General features: G+C 37.2%; 5 protein-coding genes across 7 annotated transcripts; 2 read left to right on the forward strand and 3 right to left on the reverse strand.

Moving 5' to 3' along the window:
* Positions 1 to 537: 537 nt before the first annotated feature.
* On the reverse strand, positions 538 to 3,633 carry LOC106300832 (serine/threonine-protein kinase MPS1). 2 transcript variants are annotated; one of them, XM_013737068.1, is made up of 6 exons: positions 3,271 to 3,633; positions 2,714 to 3,091; positions 1,751 to 2,574; positions 1,475 to 1,675; positions 1,225 to 1,386; positions 538 to 1,142 (listed from the first exon to the last, which is right to left on the reverse strand). In XM_013737068.1, the coding sequence occupies exons 1-6, from the start codon at positions 3,416 to 3,418 to the stop codon at positions 678 to 680; spliced, it is 2,178 nt and encodes a 725-aa protein (XP_013592522.1). In that variant the 5' UTR covers positions 3,419 to 3,633; the 3' UTR covers positions 538 to 677. The 2 variants fall into 2 exon arrangements, with proteins under 2 accessions (XP_013592522.1, XP_013592521.1); XM_013737067.1 differs by having other exon boundaries at positions 1,751 to 2,586.
* Positions 3,634 to 3,821: 188 nt separating this feature from the next.
* LOC106300834 (ubiquitin-fold modifier 1) lies at positions 3,822 to 5,323 on the reverse strand. Its single transcript, XM_013737069.1, has 4 exons — positions 5,179 to 5,323; positions 5,012 to 5,109; positions 4,304 to 4,336; positions 3,822 to 4,092 (listed from the first exon to the last, which is right to left on the reverse strand). Exons 1-4 carry the CDS (start codon positions 5,244 to 5,246, stop codon positions 4,019 to 4,021), a joined length of 273 nt encoding a protein of 90 aa, XP_013592523.1. The 5' UTR covers positions 5,247 to 5,323; the 3' UTR covers positions 3,822 to 4,018.
* A 314-nt stretch (positions 5,324 to 5,637) lies between these two features.
* Positions 5,638 to 7,104, reverse strand: LOC106298727 (thaumatin-like protein). The gene is made up of 3 exons (XM_013734870.1): positions 6,924 to 7,104; positions 6,087 to 6,750; positions 5,638 to 5,935 (listed from the first exon to the last, which is right to left on the reverse strand). The coding sequence occupies exons 1-3, from the start codon at positions 6,982 to 6,984 to the stop codon at positions 5,782 to 5,784; spliced, it is 879 nt and encodes a 292-aa protein (XP_013590324.1). The 5' UTR covers positions 6,985 to 7,104; the 3' UTR covers positions 5,638 to 5,781.
* Positions 7,105 to 10,034: 2,930 nt separating this feature from the next.
* Positions 10,035 to 10,828, forward strand: LOC106299228 (pathogenesis-related protein 5-like; the record flags this gene model as incomplete). The annotated part of the gene is made up of 2 exons (XM_013735349.1): positions 10,035 to 10,215; positions 10,389 to 10,828. Coding segments are annotated over exons 1-2 (501 nt in total), but the record flags the coding sequence as incomplete, so codon positions are not given.
* Positions 10,829 to 11,652: 824 nt separating this feature from the next.
* LOC106298569 (auxin transporter-like protein 3) lies at positions 11,653 to 14,517 on the forward strand. 2 transcript variants are annotated; one of them, XM_013734709.1, is made up of 7 exons: positions 11,653 to 11,875; positions 12,145 to 12,330; positions 12,408 to 12,520; positions 12,611 to 12,794; positions 12,902 to 12,999; positions 13,079 to 13,544; positions 13,963 to 14,517. In XM_013734709.1, the coding sequence occupies exons 1-7, from the start codon at positions 11,702 to 11,704 to the stop codon at positions 14,155 to 14,157; spliced, it is 1,416 nt and encodes a 471-aa protein (XP_013590163.1). In that variant the 5' UTR covers positions 11,653 to 11,701; the 3' UTR covers positions 14,158 to 14,517. The 2 variants fall into 2 exon arrangements, with proteins under 2 accessions (XP_013590163.1, XP_013590164.1); XM_013734710.1 differs by having other exon boundaries at positions 12,716 to 12,794; positions 13,963 to 14,497.
* Positions 14,518 to 14,809: the final 292 nt, after the last annotated feature.

Here is a 14,809-nt window from a genome sequence, read left to right on the forward strand (position 1 = left end):
GGGGGGACAAAGATAACGACCAAATCGAATTAGAATCACAAGAGATGAGACCAAACGATTTTGAGATTGATATATCATTCAGGGAGATAGACTAATCAATACATATTAGACCCGATCACATTTATGTACCACTAATCAATCATCTCTCCAATCTATTTATTTGTTCATTTAAGGGTCTAACTGGTGTAAACGCAGCAGTTGTGTTCCAGGAGTTTATGGATATGGGTGGTTGCGCTTACGTTATAAACAACAGTGTTATTTAGCTGTTATTTTGTATTGGAAACGTTTACAAACTTGATAAGAATACTTTGAGTGACCATAGATGTAATTAGCACATACATTGACTTCATCAACATATTAAACCAAACATAAAAATGGCAATCTCGAAAATTGTAATCTAAACGATGTGTCTTACTAAACTCGTTTGCTAATCTAATGAATAAATAGGGGAAAAGACATCGTATGGTAATGGATTGACCTGTTTGCTAAAGAGAGAACTCAAAAGGTTACATCTGCTGAAACAAGAAAAAGAGAAGCAACCAAAATGATACATTCCATTACAAGAAATCAAGCAGGGACACCAATAACAAATAGAAAGTCTTCTCTCTAAAGCTATCAAGGTAACATAACAATTTACATGATCCAATAAAACCGCGATTTAAAACTACTGCTCACTTCTATTCTCCACCAAGAACTCGTAGCCGATCCTTGAGCTGAGCACAAAGTTCCGAAACCCTGTCATCACTACCAAAACATTCAGCTATGTGACTAAGCAGTTGAATGCTGCTGCTTCCGACTCGAGGCTCAGGTGGGATAGGAGGGGCAAGGAAAGGATGTTGGAGAAGCTCAGGGATTCTCCATCTTTGGTTACGGTCCCAAGCTAGACATTTCTTCATTAGGTCAACAAGCCAAGGGTTCGAGAGCTGAGTGTAAGTAATCTCATGGTTTGGATCAGTTATGACTTTGAACTTTGCCCAGAAGGTCTTGTAATCTGCAAAAGGAGTTCTTCCGTATACCATCTGGTATAGTATGCAACCAAGGGACCATATATCTGATGGCCTTCCACATTTTATAATGTTCCCATTCTCATCGCTCTCGTTGCACATGAACGCTTCTGGTGACATGTAACTCAGTGTCCCCACCTGTCACAATACACACATTCCATTTGTATTTAAAGAGGATGATGATGATGAAACTAGTATAAACATGGGAGGAGGATCTTACCTGTGAATCTCGTTGGATATTTGTAGTGTCGCTGTTAATGGCCTTAGCAATACCAAAGTCGATAAGCTTTAAGAAGCCTCTGACAAGAAGGAAGTTTGCTGGTTTCAAATCAGAGTGCACAATGCGTTCCTCGTGTATGGTGTTCACAGCTTGAAGTATTTGCTGCAATTGTTCTCAGTTAACACGATGCTTCCTGTAGTATCGTTGTAACAAGACCAAAAAGAAACAAGTTAATGGGGTGTGTAAGAACCTGCCAGTAGAACCGAAGCCAGTTTTCATCAATAGTCCGGTCTGATCCTTCGATTTCCTTCCATTTCTGAGACAGCATGTGAGCCAGATCGATTTCTCCATACTCTAGTACCATATATATAAACCCATCATCCTTAACTCTTGCATCTTTGTTACTCATCGTGCCATTCAAAACCTCCTGGAGTAAAGCCTTATCTGTAACCTAATTGCCAAAAAAAGAGTTGGTGGAGGAAAGTGTTCAATCATGCAACTTTGAAACTAAAAGAGAATGATATACCTCGTAGTCTATAAGCTGAATGATGTTGGTTTTCCCTTTCAGCTTCTTTAAATATCCAATCTCCTGGCAAAATCCATACGCTGTAGCGTAGTCACGACCCTTGAGCTTGATTTTCTTGAGAGCATATATGGTACAGTCTGATGAAATAACCTTGTGGACCTCACTGCTTCCTCCACTCCCTATCTTGCCAAGCCTCTGATAGAGTTTGCCATTGACTTTAAAGAACAAGTCTGGATCATAGTTTCTTTTGCGAGGCGCTGATGTCCCTTTGCTACTTGCGACCTTTTCAAGCTTATCTGGTTTTTGCGGCTGTGAGCTAACACTGGTGAGCATGTCATCGGGTACACGAGCAGTAGCATCACTCCCACGACTTAAAGTTGGAGGTTCAACTACTGTAGTGCACTGTTGTTGCTTAGACATGTTTGGCTCTTGGACTCTTACTTCTTGATCAATAGCTGAGGCTGGCATCTCAGGTAAAGGGCCATCTTTATTTGCATGCAGAACGTTGCTGTCCTTGAAAGAAGGACGAGAAGAAGCCAAGTTCCCTTGACTTGGAATTGGAACAGCACTCGGATAACGAGAGACTTGGGTTGTCGCATTTAGCATAGGAGCTGAAGAGGAATGAATGGACGTTGTTGTGGCACACGATGACCCCATGACAGAACACTGAGATGCAGGTTGATTCAAGAAGTTGCGAAATTCTCCCAGCTTTGCCAAGGACGATGAAACCTTGTATTCAGATTTCAAACTGATCTCGGAATCAACAGGGTGGAGATTCTGATGTTTTGATGCTTCAGCCTGATTGGTTGCATCCCATTCCATATCTGCCAGGATAACTGAGGTTAAAACAAGATTCTTAGCTCAACAACCAAATAGTAAACATGAGCCAAAGAGAGAATAATTGACAATGCATAAACAAAGCAAACAAATGCAGGATACGCAAAACAAAGGCGAGGGCATCACCATTAGATGTGAGGGTGCTGCTGCTAACGAGAGACTGAACCTTTGTGCTGACACTTTCATTCCTAGATCCTATATCCAGGTTGCTTTTTAAGGGCTTCGGCAAATCCATCTGCCTATCTTGTTGGTTGAAATTCCCACCAAGCATATTATCAACAGTTCCTGAAACTGACGCATTCTCGGTAGATTCTCCAGCAGCAGCAGCAGCAGAAGAAGAGGGTAAGTTTCTTGAATCCTGCGTCAATAATGTATTGGCAGCGAGACTCTGACTAAGGGAAACAACATCCTGAGGTCTCTGCCCATCAGCTGTAGAACTCCTAGAAGGCTGTCGTTGGGCAGCAACACTTCGTCGAGGACCTATAGTGGTTGTCTGCATCTTATCTACGAACAAATAGGGGAAGATCAGTTGGCAAAGGAAGGATTTTTAGAGCACCCAATGAACAAACAGCTAACATAACAACAATTAGCTTCCTCAAAATCCCTAAATGGAATATTTTAAACCCTAAAAATCAGTTCAAATAAAAGTTCCTGACATTGAGAGAGAGAGAGAGAGAGCGTACTGAGGGGACGATGGCGCTTGAAAGCGGCTTGGAGATGGCGTATTAGCTCAGGAGAGGAGGAAGAAGAAGAGGTTTCGTGGTTTAAGATGGGTCGCGCTAGACTCTTCGGAGGTTTATCCCGTTGAAGATTAGCCTCCTCCTTTTCCATCTCTGGATCTCAACTGCATCTCCGTTTTGCTATACAACGCTCTTGCTTTCTTCTGAGCAGCAGCAGTTGATTTCAAGCTTCAATTTTGCGCCATGGCCGCCCGAAGAAGCTCTCTCTCTCTCTTCAGACTACACGAGTGGAGGAATCCAAGAGAATGTGTTTGAGATTCGAACCCCTTATTGCCGCTTCTACCTTTTCTCTCGTCCAATTTAAAATTCCACTGCCATTCGATCAAAATATAGGGCCTTTATTGGGCCAGCAGCAATATTAACTATATTTATAAGCCCAATAAGGATCCAATAAATCTCTTCACTGAAGCAGACAAGAACAAACAATCGAGAGACTCTAATGCACGTTGAAGTTTACATTCATAGAGACGGGTACTATATATAGCATACATGAATATGTATCTAACTTTGGATCCAATTGCCGTAATCACTAAACTTGATGTAAACATCACATGTGTATTTTTATTCAAAGAGAAAAAAAAAAAGAGTTGCATATTAACCATTTCAATAAGTTCGGTTTATTTATTTATTTATTTTTTAAGGTACGTCACTTGGTTTCTCACTCATTGCTTAAAGCATTCATGGGGATCAATTAACAAAACGCAGCTCCAACTCTATCACGCGGGATGAGTCTCAGTTCAGATCCATGCTTCAAGAACACGTTTCCTGACATCAAACACTACACATTAACTTTCACGAAAAATATATATATATGATGAAAAGCCATACCCGACTATGAATAAATAATCAAACGGTTCTACTCCTACTTTCTTACAGATATTATTAATAAGCTTACAAGCTACTACTCAAGAAAAGTTAAAGATATCTTCTGTGAATAAATACAAACAATTTAAATATCTAGGAATTATGAAATTACCTGCGCTCTGTTGAGGATTAATCCCGATCCCATCTGCACACATGAGAGAAATCTTTTAAGTGTTATGGATAGAATCAGCAGAAATGAATCAATGGGTGACTGACTAAACCAAATTGAGTACTAAAGCCTATTCAAACTAAGGGTCCGACTGGTGACCATTCAGGAACAAAAGGAACGAATAAAAAAAGAATAGAAGATTAAAAATTGCAGGAATGAAAATGAATGGTTGTTTCATCTCAAATTTAACAAGGAATGATTTTGTTCTTTGGTTCTCTACAAATAAAAGGAATAGTAGTGAATGAGAAGAAAAAACTATTCCTTATGAATGGTGATTTTTTTAGTAACGTTAAGGAATGCATTATTCCTCGTCGTTCCTTGGTCACCGTTCATGCCCTAACTCTCCAGGGCTAGAAAAGCTTTTATAAAGCTGAGAGGAAAGAGTATGCATGCATGATACTATGATATGATTTCAATGTCTAAAGAGAATTGTTGTGACTGCACGAAACATAAAAGTGAAGAAAAAATCTGAAACTATAATAACCTCATCGTTTGATCTAAGGAGCACAATTTAGCTGAAGATTTTTCAAATTCACATGAATGAATTTTAATTTTTTATCAATTCAAAATCACAACAGGGAATGCTCGATTCAGATTAAATTCGATTAAAGCTACAGAATCATCATAATCGAGAGCGTTTTAAAGAAGTACCATTGGTGATGATGGCGCTGGTTTGAGGAGGAACCTTGAACTCCTCCGCTGCGAATTTCAGAACCGCCGTGAACGGAGCTCCCTCCGGCACGCTGAATCTGTATTTCCCCACAGAGATCAATCACAATGGAAGGAAATCGAAAGAAGTTACGCGATTTCGAACTTACACTTTGAAAGGAAGCTTAGGGTCCGAGGTCAGTGTGACCTTGAAGGATACTTTCCCACCAGTTGCCATCTTTCCGGCGAAGGGTGGAGGAAGGAGATCAGGCTTGCACGGTGGAAAAAAAAAAACTGAAAATGGTGCTTCGCGTTTCAACGACGCGTACTTACTTACACAAGAGGGAGGGTTTCAACTTTAAGTTGGGCCTTCATTTGGGCCCATTTTAGGCCTGGATTTGGAGCACAGAGGATAGGCACTGGATTGCAATATGTACAGTAACTTTATTGAGTAGAATGATTTAAAATGGTTTATTCCATCAATTTCAAAAATAAAAATTACTATTTATGTTGAATAAAAGAGAGTGCATATCTCATCAATTCCGAATAAGAATAATCAAAACTCAAATATAAATATTCCGCTACAATTTTGCACGTCTAGTCTAAATGAAATGAATATTTTACGCATTTTATTTATTCACTGTTTTGTATTTCTTTTCACACCCAAATCAACCTTATATTTACATATTGCTTTATATTAATACATGAAAACAAATAAACAAATGAGAAATTTTCTTCTGAAGAGAAAAAAACTTGTTTATCTAAAAACAGAGTTACAAATTAGGCAAGATAACATTGGTTAAAAAAACAACAAGCGACAACAAAGGAACAAGCCACAGTCCCCCAATCATCGTCCTGAATCCACTAGAACCAGAACCATCGCTGCACACCAACTTGTTGTCATGGTATGTGCACACCGGCTTCTTCCTATACACATAAAACAACAACAATCAAATAAAACATAAAATTATTTAATCGAGTCAAGATTAAGCCTAAGATTGTTTGGTTACGTCTGCATGTGACATTAACAAAGCATTATAACATGTACGTTATTTAAAAAGGTTAAGACATGACATACTTGGCGGAACAGAAAGAGACGACGTAATCAGTGCCGGAACAAGTGAAGATACTGGTCGGATCATCATAAGCGTAGCTGTAAGAAGTAGGGCAAGCTTCCTTGAACAGTTTCGAGTAATAAGTTGGTCGACACGTTGAAGGGTTCCCATAAACTCCTCTACAACAATATTCATCTTTATCGAACACATCACAAGCGCTCCTACACGATATCACCTTCCCGTTAGATTTCACGGCCAGCTCCCGCGGACACTTTGGCCTCAGGTCGGCGACGCAACCGGCAACGCTGCAATTTCCTTTCCCGTTCAATGGAGTAACGGACATCGGGAGATTAAATCCGTCGACGAGGCTCACGTCGTAGAAATCCGGTGTAGCTAACGTGAACTCAGCCAGTGAAGCTGGTGGTTTTCCGGAGGCTGAGCATTTTAGGGTCGAGCCGCATGAACCGGTTTCACAAGTTCCGGTTCCGGTTTTGTCGAAATTGCAGCCGGTTCGTCCCCATATTCGACCTGACCAGCCTACTGGTGCGTTGAATACCATGGATTGGCCCGGTTTGAGCTCGAAGCCTCCGCCATTGAAGCTCTCTCCGGGTGTTATCGCCGGCCAGACTACTTGGTTACATGAGTTCACGATCGTGAATACACGAGCTGAGTCCGACCATTTTGTCCCTGTAGTTTAAGTTTCCAATCATTATTCAAACCTTAATTAATATATACGTAACATAGTTGAATTCATGAGACATATAATTTCGAAAATATCTATGATATAAATTATCAAAAATACAGTGGGAACATCTATGATATATATGACTGGGAAAATATAATTGAGATTGAATAATCACCTGATAAAAGTGTTAAACATAGTAACAAGATCCTTGGTGACAAATTGAAACGAGATTGCATATTTACTGGAAAAGATTGAACGATACAAAATATACTATTTTGTGGTCCAGGTGTGGTTAGATTACGGAGAATTACTGATGTGAGAAGGTCTTTTTAAGGGAGAAAGATAGAATAACTTGCATGGAGAGTCTATATCTCAGATTATAATAGTTATTTTCAAGTACTTTTAAACGCAGAACAAGTTAACTTTGTGTATTTTCAAATAAGATTCCTTGTTTTGTAATTAGGAAAAAGTTAGTGTTATTCCTTTCCTGATGCTTTCATGCAAGTATCTTTGGGATAGTTTTTTGGCTTAAGGTAGTCAAGTCCAAAAGCTTGGGATATACTTATAAATGTATGTATGTGTATCTATATATACATTAAATATACATATATAATTATATTAGTAAATGTAAATTATATATATATATATATATATATTACATGTATCTGACTAATTATTTAATTTGCTTAACTTTGGTTGGAAATTTGGATTGTTTCCTTGATCGGTATCTGCATGGCTGCATGTTATCTTGATTATCGTAGACTCCGTCTTGGTCACTTTTTTTTTGTTGCTAAACTGAATATCACTAAAGTGAAAGAAGATTTACATCATGTTACTTTTTGGCTTCGTCAATTCATGCAAGTATATATCTAGGCCTAAGCTATGTTTTAAGTTTTAACCCATTTAAGTTTCAAAATCAAATGACTCATTCGTCATTCGCCCATGCATACTCGCAATATGCTTTCTGATGTAAAAGGTGTTCTCTTGTCACACACTCAAAGCGTTATTTCTAGACTAGAGATGACCCAATATTCTATAGGCAAAAGCGATTTATAGATATGATATGTATCACCAACCAAAAGAAAAAGAAAAGGAAACTATACATTTTAGGTAGATTGGTGATCAGCTTCCTTTCCGCTGCCATCTATTGTGGCCGCCTGGCCGGATTAAAAAGGCAAAAACAAAAGGATGTAAAATGATGATTCATTCTCATTAAAAATTCGATCCATTGTAAGAGTAAGGGGCTGAAAAGGAGAAAGTTAAAGAAAGGGAAAACATAGTGAGATTAATTAAGGCTAAGACAGCTAGACACGTGCGGTTATTATGTTTGGTAGTAATCCCACCTCACTAGCAATCATTCTCTCCATTGGATCCATCCCCAATCACTGAATCACGGCTTTTTACTAACTGTTTCTACCTCAGTAGAGCGTTTGGATTAGTGTGGTGTAGAGAAGGGCATTGTTTTATGTATTTTCAAGTTCCAATTAACAGCTACAATACAAAATAATCAGACAAAACATGAAAACTTAATGATATAATTGATTAATGCACATATAGATCCAGATTACCCTTACTCTAAAAGGAAAAGGCCAATATGTTTTCTTCATTGTTCTAGTAGTTACAATTATTTTAAAATCATGGTACTTTCACCATTGTTATCACTACAAGAAAACATCGGTATTCTGACGGACATTCCGACGGAAAATGAAATCCTCAGAATTTCCCGAGGAATTTCCGAGGAATTTCCGAGGAAATTCCGAGGAAGCTCAAATTTTGGGTTTCCTCGGAATTTCCTCGGAATATACCGACGGAATTCTGAGGAAACATTAATCCGTCGGTATATTCCGAGGAAATTCCGAGGAAACCCAAAATTTGAGCTTCCTCGGAATTTCCTCGGAAATTCCTCGGAAATTCCTCGGGAAATTCTGAGGATTTCATTTTCCGTCGGAATGTCCGTCAGAATACCGATGTTTTCTTGTAGTGATAACAATGGTGAAAGTACCATGATTTTAAAATAATTGTAACTACTAGAACAATGAAGAAAACATATTGGCCTTTTCCTTTTAGAGTAAGGGTAATCTGGATCTATATGTGCATTAATCAATTATATCATTAAGTTTTCATGTTTTGTCTGATTATTTTGTATTGTAGCTGTTAATTGGAACTTGAAAATACATAAAACAATGCCCTTCTCTACACCACACTAATCCAAACGCTCTACTGAGGTAGAAACAGTTAGTAAAAAGCCGTGATTCAGTGATTGGGGATGGATCCAATGGAGAGAATGATTGCTAGTGAGGTGGGATTACTACCAAACATAATAACCGCACGTGTCTAGCTGTCTTAGCCTTAATTAATCTCACTATGTTTTCCCTTTCTTTAACTTTCTCCTTTTCAGCCCCTTACTCTTACAATGGATCGAATTTTTAATGAGAATGAATCATCATTTTACATCCTTTTGTTTTTGCCTTTTTAATCCGGCCAGGCGGCCACAATAGATGGCAGCGGAAAGGAAGCTGATCACCAATCTACCTAAAATGTATAGTTTCCTTTTCTTTTTCTTTTGGTTGGTGATACATATCATATCTATAAATCGCTTTTGCCTATAGAATATTGGGTCATCTCTAGTCTAGAAATAACGCTTTGAGTGTGTGACAAGAGAACACCTTTTACATCAGAAAGCATATTGCGAGTATGCATGGGCGAATGACGAATGAGTCATTTGATTTTGAAACTTAAATGGGTTAAAACTTAAAACATAGCTTAGGCCTAGATATATACTTGCATGAATTGACGAAGCCAAAAAGTAACATGATGTAAATCTTCTTTCACTTTAGTGATATTCAGTTTAGCAACAAAAAAAAAGTGACCAAGACGGAGTCTACGATAATCAAGATAACATGCAGCCATGCAGATACCGATCAAGGAAACAATCCAAATTTCCAACCAAAGTTAAGCAAATTAAATAATTAGTCAGATACATGTAATATATATATATATATATATATAATTTACATTTACTAATATAATTATATATGTATATTTAATGTATATATAGATACACATACATACATTTATAAGTATATCCCAAGCTTTTGGACTTGACTACCTTAAGCCAAAAAACTATCCCAAAGATACTTGCATGAAAGCATCAGGAAAGGAATAACACTAACTTTTTCCTAATTACAAAACAAGGAATCTTATTTGAAAATACACAAAGTTAACTTGTTCTGCGTTTAAAAGTACTTGAAAATAACTATTATAATCTGAGATATAGACTCTCCATGCAAGTTATTCTATCTTTCTCCCTTAAAAAGACCTTCTCACATCAGTAATTCTCCGTAATCTAACCACACCTGGACCACAAAATAGTATATTTTGTATCGTTCAATCTTTTCCAGTAAATATGCAATCTCGTTTCAATTTGTCACCAAGGATCTTGTTACTATGTTTAACACTTTTATCAGGTGATTATTCAATCTCAATTATATTTTCCCAGTCATATATATCATAGATGTTCCCACTGTATTTTTGATAATTTATATCATAGATATTTTCGAAATTATATGTCTCATGAATTCAACTATGTTACGTATATATTAATTAAGGTTTGAATAATGATTGGAAACTTAAACTACAGGGACAAAATGGTCGGACTCAGCTCGTGTATTCACGATCGTGAACTCATGTAACCAAGTAGTCTGGCCGGCGATAACACCCGGAGAGAGCTTCAATGGCGGAGGCTTCGAGCTCAAACCGGGCCAATCCATGGTATTCAACGCACCAGTAGGCTGGTCAGGTCGAATATGGGGACGAACCGGCTGCAATTTCGACAAAACCGGAACCGGAACTTGTGAAACCGGTTCATGCGGCTCGACCCTAAAATGCTCAGCCTCCGGAAAACCACCAGCTTCACTGGCTGAGTTCACGTTAGCTACACCGGATTTCTACGACGTGAGCCTCGTCGACGGATTTAATCTCCCGATGTCCGTTACTCCATTGAACGGGAAAGGAAATTGCAGCGTTGCCGGTTGCGTCGCCGACCTGAGGCCAAAGTGTCCGCGGGAGCTGGCCGTGAAATCAAAAAATTTTGGAAATATTCCGAGGAAGTGTATCCCTCGGAATATTCCGACGACAAGAATTTCCGACGAAAAAAGTCCTCGGAATATTTCGACCTCGGAATATTCCGAGGAAATTCATTTCCTCGGAATTTCGTCGAAAATTTCCGAGGGATTTCCGAGGTAAGATGAATTTCCGAGGAGTTATTTCCGAGGATTTTTTTCGTCGGTATGTCGTTGGAATATCGTTATTCCGACGACATACCGACGATTTTTTCTCTCAGTATGCCACTGTTTTCTTGTAGTGTATTCATAATTTACTTTTAAAATTTTTAGTTAAAAGAACATTAATATTTCATATCCAAATAGCTTAAACCAAAAACACAAAAGATTCAACCTTTATACTACTGGTTAGTTGTTACAATCATGATTAAAAATAATCGTTAATGATAATTGTAGTTTATCATTTCTTTAGAGGAAGACGAAAAAGATCATCATTGGCGTCGCTTCTATTATTATCAGTTTATTACAATGATTATTATAGTCTCTTTATTTTCCTTAACTTATAATGAGTGTACCCTCTTTCCGCGTTTTTACTTTTCTTAATTTGTAATTAGTGCAACCTCTTTTCGCATATTATCGGGGTCAAATTATAATTAACAATCTAAAAGTCGGCCTACCCGCTCGTGTAGTACTCAAGACATGTGGCCCATAAGCCCAACGAATAAATCAAACCCATTAAAACTAATATATGCTCGTCTAAAACAGTAACAGTTACAAGTAGGTGACACAACTCAATTATTGCATACAGAGAGTAAAAAAAACTCTATATAAAGAGTGGAAAAGAGAAGCTAAGAAACTGAGAGAAGAAGAAGAAGAAGAAGAAGAAGTGATCATGGCGGCAGAGAAGATAGAGACTGTAATCGCAGGGAGTTACTTAGAAATGGAGAGAGAAGAAGAAAGTAGAAGTATTAATAATAATGATTCTTCAGCTAAAACAAAACTCTCTAACTTCTTCTGGCATGGAGGTTCTGTTTACGATGCTTGGTTTAGCTGTGCTTCAAATCAGGTATATATATTCATACATCACCTACCGGTCTTGAGATTCATGAAGCTTAAGCAATTACTCCACTAAATAACTACTAGTCTTCTACATATATTTTTCTTAATCAATTTGAAGACCAAATCATATATACATATTAACCACTTATATTTTGGTGCTTAAGGGCAAAATTTTCATCTTATTATGCCCCGGCCTTGATATATCATAGTCTTATACGTAAATATATACATGTGTATTGTCGTCTCTAAAATTGTAACAATAATGTAAATGGATAGGTGGCACAAGTACTGTTGACATTACCATACTCATTCTCACAACTTGGGATGATGTCGGGAATATTGTTTCAACTCTTTTATGGATTAATGGGAAGCTGGACTGCTTACCTCATTAGTGTTCTCTACGTTGAATATCGAACTCGTAAAGAGCGGGAGAAGTTTGATTTCCGTAACCACGTTATTCAGGTTTATTTCATTCTTTAGAATTAATCACAATTATAATGTTTGGTTTTTTAATTTTAGTTTTATTATTCCCTTAAAAGTGGTTTGAAGTGTTGGATGGATTGCTGGGGAAACATTGGAGGAACATTGGATTGATCTTTAATTGCACGTTTCTTCTATTTGGATCTGTTATTCAACTCATTGCTTGTGCCAGGTTAATTACTATTTGTTTTTCTTTTTGTTTACTACTTTTCGAATTTGGACACTAGTCTTTTCTTACAAAAATAAAATTGATTTATTGCAGCAATATATATTATATTAATGATAAATTGGATAAGAGGACATGGACATACATATTTGGGGCATGTTGTGCAACAACTGTTTTTATTCCTTCTTTCCATAACTATAGAATCTGGTCATTCCTCGGACTCGCTATGACCACTTACACTTCTTGGTATCTCACCGTTGCTTCTCTTCTCCACGGCCAGGTCATTTAATTAACAATCACATGTTGTTTTATTTGTATAAGCGACCCTTTGTGTAATTATATAGTCCTGGTTAATGTTATTTACGTTTAAGCTTTTACTTTAAAAAGGCTGAGGATGTGAAACACTCGGGTCCAACAACAATGGTTCTCTACTTCACCGGAGCGACCAACATTCTCTACACCTTCGGTGGTCACGCCGTCACCGTGTAAGCATTTTTTAGTTGATAAAAGTAAAAGTTGCTCCATGTTCTATTATTAACTATATACTAAAAACATTGTAATTAGGGAGATAATGCATGCTATGTGGAAACCGCAAAAGTTCAAGGCGATATATCTACTGGCGACTATATACGTATTAACACTGACGCTACCCTCTGCGTCTGCGGTTTATTGGGCGTTTGGCGATCAATTGTTAACTCATTCCAATGCTCTCTCTCTTCTCCCTAAGTCCGGGTTTAGAGACACTGCGGTGATACTCATGCTTATCCATCAGTTTATAACGTTTGGATTTGCGTCCACACCGTTATATTTTGTGTGGGAGAAACTGATAGGTGTGCATGAGACGAAGAGCATGTTCAAAAGAGCCATGGCTAGGTTACCAGTGGTTGTACCGATATGGTTCTTAGCAATTATCTTTCCTTTTTTCGGACCAATCAATTCAGCTGTCGGATCTCTCCTAGTCAGCTTCACTGTCTACATCATCCCTGCTTTGGCTCATATGCTTACTTTTGCTCCTGCCCCTTCCAGAGAGGTTAGATCTTTTCCCTTCTTTCACATACAGTATTATTGTTTTATAATTATGATTATTTTTTCGTAAGAAACACACTAAAAACATAGTCATTTCCGTTAGAACTCCCGACTTTAATCAAATCCCTCATGAATTCCCGACAGAATCCCAGTGAAATAAGCACTATCAAATTCGCCCGAAATCCATCAGATATGATAATTAGGAATAGTTTGTTTTCTTATAGTAACATTGTTAAAACTTATAAAAACCAATTGGTTATTAGTAAATCCGTCAATTGATTATATAAAATTGTTTAAAATTCAATTTAATTTAAAATGTTACTTAGTTCAACATGTCTATTACTATTAAATACATAATATATATACTGATTTTGGTTAAATCATCTACTTAGCAATTGTTAATATCGATATATCATGGACAGAACGCGGTGGAGAGACCTCCACGAGTGGTGGGAGGATGGATGGGGACTTATTGCATAAACATATTCGTGGTGGTTTGGGTGTTCGTAGTTGGATTCGGGTTCGGGGGATGGGCAAGTATGGTCAATTTTGTTCGCCAAATCAACACTTTTGGTCTATTCACCAAATGCTACCAGTGCCCACCTCACAAGCCTTGATATTTACATATTGGACATTCAAGACCTTCTAGAAAGAGGGTTTCATCTGAAGGTTTTTTGTTTGAAGATCGACTATATTATTATATCTATGCTTTTACAATTTACTGAAAATCACATCCATTGTAATTGTTTGACGACAATAATCTTTTACTTTGGGTTTGTTTATTTGTTATGTTGAGTTGCATTTGGTAATTGTTTTTTTTTTAACTTCCTTAGTTAAGGTGTGATGGCTATCTTAGGCCAACCCAATTTTTAATTAGTGTTCTTTCATAGATTGTGTATTTTTCCGTGTGTTTGTGTGATCTCTTTATTTTTGTACTATTAAAAAGAAAAATTCCATAACGTATTCTCTAACAACCTAGTATTGTTTTGCGTAATTAAAGAGAACAATTTCTTTTGTTTTGTTCATTGATGAACACTAAGATTTTGATGAAAATTAACAACAATTTATGGACTCAGCGTGATGACACGATGTTATGGAAATGCATGATTTAATTGATAAGCTATAATTTATAATATATCCACTAGTCATTATTTGAAACTGATTTTGACACGCATCACTACAATGACAAGTTTTATTGTTAAATGTTTGTTAAATGTGACATAAACAATTATTTATATTTGTAAATAAGTAATGTTTATTTATATTTTT

This window comes from Brassica oleracea, chromosome C6 (genome assembly GCF_000695525.1).
Source record: "Brassica oleracea var. oleracea cultivar TO1000 chromosome C6, BOL, whole genome shotgun sequence".
NCBI classification, from domain to species: Eukaryota; Viridiplantae; Streptophyta; class Magnoliopsida; order Brassicales; family Brassicaceae; genus Brassica; species Brassica oleracea.

Excerpts from the sequence above, each read along its gene's own strand:
- LOC106300834 (XM_013737069.1), bottom strand. The coding sequence starts at position 5,246 with ATGGCAACTGGTGGGAAAGTATCCTTCAAGGTCACACTGACCTCGGAC. Across the intron at positions 5,110-5,178 it reads CCTAAGCTTCCTTTCAAAGT|ATTCAGCGTGCCGGAGGGAG; the intron begins GTAAGTTCGAAA and ends GGGGAAATACAG. Across the intron at positions 4,093-4,303 it reads TAATCCTCAACAGAGCGCAG|GAAACGTGTTCTTGAAGCAT; the intron begins GTAATTTCATAA and ends GTTTGATGTCAG.
- LOC106298569 (XM_013734709.1), top strand. The coding sequence starts at position 11,702 with ATGGCGGCAGAGAAGATAGAGACTGTAATCGCAGGGAGTTACTTAGAA. Across the intron at positions 12,795-12,901 it reads CTTCTCTTCTCCACGGCCAG|GCTGAGGATGTGAAACACTC; the intron begins GTCATTTAATTA and ends TACTTTAAAAAG. Across the intron at positions 13,545-13,962 it reads CTCCTGCCCCTTCCAGAGAG|AACGCGGTGGAGAGACCTCC; the intron begins GTTAGATCTTTT and ends TATCATGGACAG.
- LOC106300832 (XM_013737067.1), bottom strand. The coding sequence starts at position 3,418 with ATGGAAAAGGAGGAGGCTAATCTTCAACGGGATAAACCTCCGAAGAGT. Across the intron at positions 3,092-3,270 it reads CAAGCGCCATCGTCCCCTCA|ATAAGATGCAGACAACCACT; the intron begins GTACGCTCTCTC and ends ATTTGTTCGTAG. Across the intron at positions 1,143-1,224 it reads ATATCCAACGAGATTCACAG|GTGGGGACACTGAGTTACAT; the intron begins GTAAGATCCTCC and ends GTATTGTGACAG.
- LOC106298727 (XM_013734870.1), bottom strand. The coding sequence starts at position 6,984 with ATGCAATCTCGTTTCAATTTGTCACCAAGGATCTTGTTACTATGTTTA. Across the intron at positions 6,751-6,923 it reads ATGTTTAACACTTTTATCAG|GGACAAAATGGTCGGACTCA; the intron begins GTGATTATTCAA and ends CTTAAACTACAG. Across the intron at positions 5,936-6,086 it reads GTCTCTTTCTGTTCCGCCAA|GAAGAAGCCGGTGTGCACAT; the intron begins GTATGTCATGTC and ends TTATGTGTATAG.